Source organism: Neomonachus schauinslandi, chromosome 15 (genome assembly GCF_002201575.2).
Source record: "Neomonachus schauinslandi chromosome 15, ASM220157v2, whole genome shotgun sequence".
NCBI lineage: Eukaryota > Metazoa > Chordata > Mammalia > Carnivora > Phocidae > Neomonachus > Neomonachus schauinslandi.
The window spans coordinates 56,387,325-56,397,950 of NC_058417.1; the positions used below are offsets into that span (position 1 = coordinate 56,387,325).

The following is a 10,626-nucleotide window of genomic DNA, read 5'->3' on the forward strand; positions in this document are numbered from 1 at the left end:
GCAAGAACCAGGGCCTTTGCTCTTGTCTGTGCTGTCACTGCAGACCCCAGCCCAGCGGGAACGGAGACCCACACATCCTCTTGCCTTTGCCACGTGGACCTGGGCACTGCCTGAAACGTGTCTTGGCCCTTACTTTGTACGAGGAGGACCCTGCGGTGACATTCACTTTCTGTGTGCCGGACATGCGAGTGGTCAGAGTTTTCTCTACAACCGCCGCCCCCAGCCAAGGGCGGCTTGTCAGAAAGCCACGTCTCACCTTGAGGTCAGGGATCCCGTAGCCCTTCTTGAGGGTGATCTGGAACACGTCCAGTGCACTGATGTAGGCGGCCAGGCGTGAGAGGCTCTGCTTGCCGCTGCCGCCCACACCCACCAGCAGGGCATTCCCACGGGGCAACTCCAGGATGCGGTTGATCCTGCAGATGTGAGCCACCGCATCTTCAAACAGCACCTGCGGAGGCCAGAGAGACACCTCAGCATCCCAGCGCACCTGGACTCAGCTCCTTCCACGGCACAGACTCTCCTCTCAGACCCGGCGGTGTTTGCTGTGAGTCACGCCGCCCCAGAGCGCCATTAAGGGGTTCATAATGAGAAAGGACAGGAAACCTGGGTCCCAGCCCCTTGCTCGTGCTGTCAGCTTGAACACTACTCACCAAGTTCATGACTGCGTTGACTTCATTGTAACTGTCTAGGACGTCCACTAGGAGCTTGTTCAGATGAGCCAGGTTGGTTACCGAGAGGTATTTGGGCTCGCCGATCCCGTGAGAAAAGTGGCAGAAGAGATTTGGTTTGGCAAATAGGAGCTCATCCCCAAGATCCTAGAAATAAGAGGTAAGGCACTTCTGTTGTTGGCCACCACGGGCACAAAGGTCATTAGTGGTAGCCCTGGCACCTTGCCACATTGGCCCCAGGTACCACGTCTTCGTGGGCCCAAACCACTGCTGCCAGGGCTTGCTCTGCTGCCAGAAATCCCTGGTAGGATGGTCCCATGCCCATCACATCAAGAGAAAGAAATGAATCTGCCAAGAAAGCCCAGGACGTACCAGCGGAGCACATTGACCCAACCAGGCCTTTCTCTACCCCAAATGGATGGATGGAGGTCATCCCATCCTGACCTACTGAGGAGTCAATCCCTTCTCCCTCAGATGCACACTCACTTGACAGAGTCAATTCTTGGGACCCAGTGTGGTCCTTCCCATCCTCACGTGAGGGCCCTTCCAAGAGGGCTGGCCTTATCATTGACCCCAGAGACTCTGCCCTCTTGGAGCCTCTCTGGGCTCATCAGAGGGACTTGGTGGCTTGACTTACATCAAAGAATTTCTTGGTGGAAGCAATGGTGACCCTGCGCAATGTTTCTTGGTCTTTCTCGTCAACCATTTTGTCCCCATACACCCTCTCAGCTTCGTGCAGCCAGAGGCGGACTAGGTCAAGCGGTATTCTCAGGATCTCCACTGTGGAGAATAAGAGTCCCTGCCCCAGACACAGGTGGTCAGCGTCTTTAGCTGCGCTACAAAGGCCAGCCAAGTGCTGTTCACAGATGAAGCAAGAGAGTGGTCACTTGCCCGGACAGTGATCTGCCAAGTCAGGGAAGCCACTGATGGCCAAGGCCATGCAAATCCTGGAGGCTGGAGGGTGTGTCAAGGAGAGAGATGTAGGGGCGAGTTCTCACAAGGCAGAGCCAGGGGTTTCATTCTCTAAGGGCGTAGGTAGTGGAGAAGGGACAAGGGAGTATGACCATGGCGGGGAGCCAGACTATTGAAGGCCACAGAGCAGCGGGTTCCGAGCTGGGCTTTGCAGCAAGCCTGCCCATGTCTAGTCCTGCTCAGCCATTTACTGACCAAGTGCCCTGGACACCTTCAATAGGTTCTTATTGAGGGTCTGCTGTTTTCCAGGCCTTCCCTGGGACTCTGGGATCACAGCAACAAGGTAGGCCCTGCCTTCATGGAGTCCACATTCTAGTGGGAGATGCAACCAGGCAAAGGTAATTACGCATTGTGATGTGGGCTATGAATGACATAATTGGGGGCAGCGAGATAGCATAGAGATGAGGAGGGGCCTCTAGAGGGCATGGCATTAGCTGAGCATGCCTTAACCTCCCGGAGTCTTAGATTCCCCTTCTCTAACAGGCGGTTATAGGAGCACGTTATGTGTATTTTGGAGGAGAAGATGGGAGTGTAAGTGGCCAAACCTGGTGCCTGGCTCCAACTAAACAGTCAATAAATAAGAGAAAATATCATCACTGTCATCATCACCACCATCACCATCATCATCACCACTGGCATCATCACCACCATCACTGTCATCACCATCATCATCACTATCATCATCATCACCATCGTCATCATCACCACCACTGATATCATCACCAGCATCACCAGCATCATCACCACTGACATCATCACCAGCATCATCATCATCACTATCATCATCATCACCATCATCATCGCCACCATCACCACCATCATTATTGCAGTCATTATCACCATCACTATTGTCAGTCCATACATCACTGTGCTTTCCCTCCTGAGAGCAGCAGAGGAGGACAGCACCTACGATCAGGGACATGGCCCATTACAGGCTAGAAGAGCAGTACCTGGAAAATATTGGAGAGATCCCGGAGATTGAAGACATAGTGAAATTTAATGGCCGTGGGAAGAAATGTTGCAGTGACTTTCTGATGCAGGGCTGTTACAGGAAAGAGATACATCGATTCTTAGGTGCTCTTAATGGCCTCAGAAAGTGCAGAGCTTAAGGTATAGTTTCTAAGGCAAATGGACTATGAGATAGTGACAATTTAAGTAAGAAATCTGCGCAGCTGTCAAGGGGGGAGGTTTGCTGCTCTACTCACATGTAAATCATTTCTGTACACTGAATTTCCTACCCCCTGCCTTCCCCTCAAGCAATCGTATTTCAGAATATCTCCTGCTGAAACATAGCATCATTTAAAAATATTGATTTGAAAGTATAAATAAAATATTTACCAGGGGAAACTATGAAGAAGCCATCAGCCCCATAAAGCAGTAGGCTGTGCCCACAGGAGGGGGGGATGAGGCTGGTCAGCTTACCCAGGGCCGAGGCCACGAGCTGGCTGCTCATCCTCTGAACCACCGTGGGGGCCGAGCGGAAGGCCAGGTGCTGGGCCAAGATTGTGTTGTAGATGGTGGTGAGGGCCTCCTGGCCTGGGAAGCTCACAGCAAACACACAGAAATGGCGCTGTCCGGAACAACACAAACCCCCATCAGGCAGCCCGCAGGGACCAGCTTGTGGCCGGGGCTGCCTTCCGGGGGAGCAGACTCTGTCCACCGCCCCTAGTGTTTTGTGGGCATGGTCAGAATGGACAGCTGTCCTCCTTGTGCCTTACATGTGCTAAACCCCCATCAAATATTGAGCATATCCGAAACTGCCAAATCCATGCGTCATGCTCTCAAGCAAAATTTTGGTGGAGGCAAAAGAGTGTCTCAGGGCACAGGCCTGGTTTTCTATTCTAGGTCTCCATCTGCTTAGATACTTCAGAGGGGAGGTCCTGCCTGGGTGGGGTCGTAGATATAATCCAGGATATCCTGTGATATCTGAGTTTCAGATACACAACAAGTCATTGTTTTCGGTACAAGTGTGTCCCAAATATTGTACAGGACATGCTTACACTAGGCAAGTATTTGTCGTTGATGTGAAATTCACATTTGACTGGCTGCCCGTATTTGCATTTGCTAACTGGGGCGGCCCTGTGGGGTCTGAGGGAGGGCTGGCTCACGTCTCATTGCCCCGGGGAATTCCCTGCCGCACGCATGCTGCAAGGTGAGGGAATTCTCCAGAGAATGTCGGCCCGCAGCCCTGACAACACCCCAAATCAATGCTTTTATTTTCTTGTGCCAAAGTGAGCCTCAAACCCACAGCGGCTGGCTAACCAGAGTTTGATCTCTGCCTACCTGGAGTCTGGGATCGATGGTGAAGGATCCGGAGGTGGGGTTCATGCAAGCCACGTACTGGCAGTTATGGATGTCCTTCAATGTCAGCTTCTGTCTGTCATACCTGCACGCGGGAGACGGGCGCTACGTCGTGCTGCCGGCCTGGAGGAGCCATCCCCGGGCCCCCCAGCCCACCCCCAATCATTTCTTGCATGTGCAGATAAAAAAAACCCACTTTAATAAATATCGCTTACAGGTGAAGCGGCCAATTTTGCTTCATGTTTTCAAGAAAAATTTTGAAACAGGAGGCATCGGAGTGGCTCAGGGTGCAGGCGTGAGCTCAGATTCCAGCTCCTCGAGGGGGGCCACCCTGCACCGCTTTCAGTGCCCGCTTACCCCGTGGCCTGGCTCTGTCACATCCCCTGGGGAGCGGTCCCTGACACCCTGTCCCCACATTACCTGCCCCTGTTCCATTCTAACCTTCCTGGCTTCCTACTACCTGTGAGCCCAGGGTGGTGGAGCAGGGACAGGGCAAGTGATGGACGTGGGTGGGCTTGACCCTTGTGAAGCCCTCTCTGCCTCTAGTTCTCGGCAGCAAGGTGTGGGCTTCATGCCTCCAACGGTCTGATTTCCGATGGGAGCTCTTGGGTTCCTTCGGTCTCAAAACCCCCAGGTTTGGCCTGGGCCACTGGCCAGGTCGTTACAGGACCCTTGTGTCAGACACACTTAGGTTAACTGCCCTGAATATTCTTTTGGTCTTTCCGAACTGCACCTGTAAACATGCCACCCGAAGCTTTCTGCTGCCCGCGGGAGGCTTCTCGGGCCAGCACAGGTCTTGAGGTCTGGCTGTAGCTGCCCTGCGCGCCCTCTCCCTCTGGGTCCTCATTGTGCCATGCTTCCCCCCCCCACCCTCCACAGGGCCTTTGCATGTGGCATTTGCTCTGCCCAGGATGCTCTCCCTCCCAAGTCCGTCCCATGACCGGTCCTGACTCTGCCTCGAGCTTTCAGCTGCAGGGCAGCCTCCCCAGGCCTGTCTCTGTCCCAGCCGGGGGACTGCTCTGGGGCCGCACTGGGGGGCTCGCTCAGAGCTCCCTCTGCCTGTCCAACTGCACCTCTTTGTCTCCCCTGCCAGAGGGACCCTCGATGGGAGAGGGACATGTCTGTCCTCCCTCCGTGGGTGCTCTTGGCCATGGCTGCCTGCCCAGGGCCTAGCAGATGGATGTAGGGGGAGATCTGATACACCCCTCCAGCCCTGAGGCTCCACCCTGGTGGTGTGTGTCATGGTCCTGCCCCTCCCCGGGCCCCCCTTGCTGCCCACTCACCAGTGCCCGTGGTCCATGTGCTGCCGGATGAGCGTGTGGGGGGCCACTGTCCCATACTTGTCCACCTCGGGCATGTTCATGTCATCAATGAAGTAGATCAGCTTCTTGGTGCCTGGGGGGCCATAGTTCCTACCGGATTTCTTCTCCAGTGGCTTCTCAAGAACCCCTAGAGAAGGGAGCTGGTTGGCTACCACCAGGCCTGGTACATCCTGCTGGGAGGTCCTGCTGGGCTCAGGGTCCCCAGCACCAGAGGCCGTGGCCAAGGGAGTGGCCCTGGAGGGGGCACCGAGGATGGGGGGGCTTCGACTCCATCACCCCCAGGAACAAAGGAGTGAGCCGTGGGCGTGGAGGGTCCAAGGCAAAGGCGGCAGGAATCTTGCAGCAGGACAACCTCGGGGCCACCTCAGACTGGTTATGGCGGGGCTCTCGTGGGATCTGCCCAGGAGCTCCTACTCCCATCCCCCCTACTCTGTGGCTAGAGGCCAGTGGAAGGAGTGTGGCAAGTGAAGAGGACCCTGGCCAGTCCCTGGGTCTTTGGTGAAAAGGGGTCATGGGGAATGTGGAGGCTGGGGGGCAGCCATGTGGGATGAGCATGATTGGGGGTGTCCAGACTGGGCTATCTGGACCCACCCCGGTCCTTGACCCACACCCTGCACCCCTGCTCCTGGCCCCAGCCCCACCCTGTACCCTGGCCTACCCCCCACCTTGCACCCCTGCTCCTGCCCCTGGCCCCCACTGTAGTTCTGCTCTTGGCTCCGGCCCCACCCTCCATCCCAGCCTGCCCCCCACCCTGCACCCCTGCTCTCGGCTGCGGCCCCCACCCTGCAGCATGGCTGAGGTCGTGTAGAAGTTGAAGGGCACAGCCTGAACTAGGTAGTCGTCGGTGTTGAGGCTCTGCAGCTTGTCCCCCATCAGCACGGACTTGCCCGTGCCCGCGTTCCCCACCAGCATCAATGGCCACGACTTCTCCATGAGCAGGTCCATGAAGTAGCGGATTCGGATGGTTTCTGTGGTGTGCACCAGAGAGGCCTGGGGGTGGGGAGCAGAAGGACAGGAGGGGAGGGAGGAGCCCTGAGCCTCAGACACACTGAGCCTCCGCTTTCCCCCTTCCAACTGACTTGCAGACTTGAACAGTTTGTTCAATCTCCAGGTTTACTTAAAAGGTCCTGCTGTTGAAAATTGTTTGCATCTGGTCATCCGTCATGAAGCCTGAGATGGGACGGGGAGTCCTGCTCCTAAGTCAGCAGTAAACTGTCACCTGTCTGGGGCAGTTACCTGCAGTGGGACGTCCAGGTCCAGCTCAAAGGCAGGCACTTTTTCCGTCCACGGCAGGAACTTTTTAGTGTCAGGATCTATGTAGTAGTCGAAGATCGTTCCCTGCGAGGGGAACTTGATCGTTTTAAATTCATTGATCCACCATTTGCTGAACTCGACTCGATAATCTACAAGCTGTTGAAGAACAAGAACAACAAGCAGGGCCCAGTTGGGGGCGGCCAGAGACCTCACGTGGGCGGCGGGCTCCCCCGTGGCCGGCTGCTCACCTGGTCCTGGAACATGGCTCCCCCGAAAGCCCAGAAGCAGGCAAACACAAAGTAGAGCTCGTACAGCTCTTTGGGGGAGTCGGGTGGCACGTTCTTCTCTGTGAGGAGGCACTCGAGCAGGTACAGGATCATCTGGGTGACCGTGATCTCCGGTATGGGCGTGATCTTCTTAAACCCAAAGCGCAACTTATCCAGGCACGTGGGCAGGTACTTGTCGAAGAGGATCATCAGGTTGGCCTTCTCAGACTGCACCTTGCGCCTCTCAATCCAGCTGCTCACCACCCTGGGGAAGACGGGGAGGCACTGGGTGCTGGGACCACCATGTTGGGTCTGCCTGGCAACCCTCCCCTTGCTGAACACCCCTGGTGTCTCTAAGTGATTCTGGTGATAGGGCCAGACGCAGAGCTTACGAGAGTCTGATGAGGGTGCTGGGGCTGTGGGGGTGTGCTCTTTCTCTGGCATTCTAGCTATGCCATAAGCTTAGAACAACTGGGAACCACCTTTGCTACCCCAAATGAAGCCAATGCTGAGGGCAGCAGAGCTGGACATAGGGGAAGAGAAAAATCCCATGACACATCATCAGGGTGGGAGGGGGAGAGAAGGGATAAGAGGGGAAGAGAAGGGCGAGAAAGGGAGAGGAACAGGGACCTCTCATTACATCATCTGAATTCCTGGATCCAGCCATGCCTGAAGCAGTTTTGGTGAATTGAGCCAATTCTTTTTTTTTTTTTTTTTTGCTTTAGCTAGTTTGAGTTGAATTTGTCACATTCCATGGAAGAGTCCAAACTAATGCAATAGGTAATCCTCGAGGAGCCATGTTGGACTCTCGGGCGCCCAGCTGCCTCTGGAGTGGGCTGCCCAGAAGTGGCCCCCCCATAAGGGTGAGGGCACAGACTCTGGGGCCTGCTGCCTGGGCTTGAATTGACTCCACTGTGGCCAACAGCGGCTTGGGCGAGTTACTCAACACGTCATCTATAAGTGTGAGTGACAACAATGACTCCCATTTTGAAGGACCACCTGGGCTGATATGTTTAAAGCCCACAGAAGGGAGCCTGGCCCACCATGAGTGCTGCATGAGTGCCTGCTAAAAGCATAAATGGTGTCCGGCTCCCTCAGGGGTCAGTGAGCGTGTCATTCCCAGGATGCCCCGAGCCGAAGCAGGAAGCTCGCGTCGCCACCCACAGCCGGAGGACATGCCTCTCCGTGAGCGAGCCCCCACGCTGGAGGCTCCAATCCTTACTGTGCTCTATCGGGACAGAGAACCGAGAGCTCAGACCTCTGCCCCATCACGCCCTGGACTGTCCACAGTAAAAGAGTCATCCTTTCCACAGTCTGCGTCTGCAGGCAAAGCGTGGTAAGCCCTGTGCCTGCAACGGTTAGGACCTGCCCTCCGAATAGAGCAGGTCTTCAGAGTGGAGCCTGGTTTGCGAATCTGTGCACAGACTGCTGTATTTGCCCTCTCTCCTGAAGGTGTTTATTAAATTAAAAATGTTGCCTTGGTTAGAGTCGTCTAGGGCATGCAGATGGGCACACTGGCTTTGATGGGAAATGCAAGCCCAGGGGGACACACACACTTGGGAGGATGAGCCGGCCTGGCTCCTGCCCGGCCCCCAGAGGCAGCCTCCTTTCACTTCCCACTCTGGGATGTACCCCGTTGTCTCGTGGCCTCGAGTCACTGCTGCCCCTGGGGGAGGGCTGCCTCCTTCCCGGGGGGCCCTGTGCCCCCAAGTGCCACATGATCCCCGCCCCCTCCTGGTGCCCTGTGTCCACAGCTCCTGCCTTGCCTGCCCACCCTGAAAACTCTCACATGTGGTGATAGTGGGCAGAATGATGACTCCCAAAAGACAGGTCCACTGAGACTGGGAAATGTGACCTTATTTGGAAAAGGGTCTTTGCAGACAGACATAGTCAAGGTAAGGATCTCAAAATGAGATCGTCCTGCATTAGGGTGGGCCCCAGTCCGATGACTGTCCCTACAAGAAGAGGGGACTGAGGGAAGACCTCGAGAGACAGAATGGTGGCCGTGTAGAGGCAGACGCAGGGATTGGGGGATGCATCCAGAAGTCAAGGGATGCCAGGGATGCCCCGGAGCCGCCAGAAGCCAGGAGAGAGGGCCAGAAGAGAGGCCTGGGACACGTTCTCCCTTGGGGCCTCTGGGAGGAACCAGCCATGCCCACACTTAGATTGTGGACTTTGGGTCCCCAGAATCAATGCCACATCTTCTATTTCTTAAGATTTCAAACATTTCTCACATCCTCCCTTCATCTCTGTCCCCAGGGCCACCCACGGTTCCATATGGGCAGGCTGGTCCTCGCCTGCCCCTTCCTGCCAAGAGCATCTTCGGGCTTCATGCTCCACCCACAAACACCTAACCACCGCCCGGACCCCGCAACCTCCCACTCTTGCCTCCCCCGCCGCCGCCCGTGCCCCATCCAGGCTGGTTCTCGCCTGGCGTGCTCCCTGCAGTTTTCGTCCTCCTGGAAAACTCCTTCTCCTGCCAGGTGTCAGCCCTAAGTCTGCCTCCTCTCGGGAAGACTGCCCATCTCGGCGACAGGCCCGGACCCTCCTCCGTCCCCCTCAGGGTGCCCGCTCTCATCGCCGTGCCTCACCCCCACAGTCACGGGGCTGTCTCGCATCCTGTCACTGCTGTGACCCGGTGCGTGGGGAGCACCACGTCATATTTCCCGAAGGCCTGGATGCACACCCACACAGGCGACTCTGAAACGCCCCCAGCCCCATCTTCCTCCGCCAGTTTGGACCAGGAAAACGAAAACCCAACTCACGGGTTCCACCCCAGATCTGCGGGGTTGATGTAAAGAATGCCGGCTCTGGAGACGGTGGCAGGGGTGGCCGTCCTCAGGTGGCTGATCTCGAACACCAGCCTCATGGTGCGGTTTAGGGGGATTCGCTCATTGCTGGCCAGGGTGAGGACCTGGGAAGGGAGGCAGGCCTGTGGGTTTACAGGGGCCACGTGGATGGGTCGTCACACGGACGTGTCTCCGAACGACGAGGAGGAAGTCTGGGACCTGCGCACCTGTGCCCGCCACCAACCAGCTTCTCCCAGCCCAGCCTTTCCCAGACATCCTTGACCGCAGTCCCACGTCCGCCCCCGCCCACCCCAGGACAACACATGAGGCTCCCGGATGTGTGCACCATGTAGGATGTCACTGGGATGTTCAGTTTGCTTTCTGAAACCATGATCCCCGCCCCCTTCCCCGGGGATTCTTGAGTTCCCTCTTCCACCCAACTGAGAATCACTTTCTTAAGCTGCTTCTAGATCATTCTGAAGACTGTTTCTGCCTTCCAAGATATGAGATGTTCTGCCATGTTATGTCACATGCCAATTAAGCAAGAATATTCTCTGTATCTGCACCCTTCACCCTCGCTGCTGCCCAAACATATCTCAGATGGGGGCATGTGGAGCTGTGTCCTACGACAAACACATCTTGTGACAGGGAACTTTCCCTTGTTCATAATTTTCTGTGCAGAGTTCCAGACAGACCCTCACTCTTCTGTTTCCAGTCTAGGGCAGGTTCTCTCTGTTGTCTGTGGTGGGTGGTGATGTGTGGCCCTTCCCATGAGCCCCCTGCCCTGCCCTGACCCAGGCCCTGGGGCCATCACTATGGCTTTGGGGGTTAGTTCTGGAATCCAGGAGCCCCTCGAACCTTGTTGTCATCCATCACAGTGTTGAGAGATTCAATCCACATTGGGTCTATGTCTCCATCCAAGACAATCCACTTGGGGCCATCATGAGTGATGTTGGCCAGATCCCGCATTATGGTGGAGAAAAGGCCTGTGAGTGAGCAAGGCTGGTGTGAGCAGGGCTGGTGTGAGTGAGCAGGGCTGGTGTGAGCGGGGCTG

General features: G+C 56.1%; 2 protein-coding genes across 2 annotated transcripts in view; one reads left to right on the forward strand and one right to left on the reverse strand.

Moving 5' to 3' along the window:
• Positions 1-10,626, forward strand: part of PGS1 (phosphatidylglycerophosphate synthase 1) — an 81,487-nt gene that overhangs the window by 70,585 nt on the left and 276 nt on the right. The gene's annotated exons all lie outside the window — the stretch shown is intronic.
• DNAH17 (dynein axonemal heavy chain 17) overlaps positions 1-10,626 on the reverse strand; it is a 93,842-nt gene that overhangs the window by 34,044 nt on the left and 49,172 nt on the right. Inside the window, exons 42-53 of the mRNA XM_021680944.1 lie at positions 10,431-10,558; positions 9,549-9,697; positions 6,766-7,048; positions 6,500-6,673; positions 6,046-6,253; positions 5,225-5,390; positions 3,924-4,026; positions 3,063-3,210; positions 2,591-2,682; positions 1,306-1,467; positions 651-815; positions 257-448 (exon numbers count right to left, since the gene is read on the reverse strand). Of these exons, the coding sequence (XP_021536619.1) occupies positions 257-448; positions 651-815; positions 1,306-1,467; positions 2,591-2,682; positions 3,063-3,210; positions 3,924-4,026; positions 5,225-5,390; positions 6,046-6,253; positions 6,500-6,673; positions 6,766-7,048; positions 9,549-9,697; positions 10,431-10,558 (1,970 nt within the window). The remainder of the gene's footprint in view (positions 1-256; positions 449-650; positions 816-1,305; positions 1,468-2,590; positions 2,683-3,062; positions 3,211-3,923; positions 4,027-5,224; positions 5,391-6,045; positions 6,254-6,499; positions 6,674-6,765; positions 7,049-9,548; positions 9,698-10,430; positions 10,559-10,626) is intronic.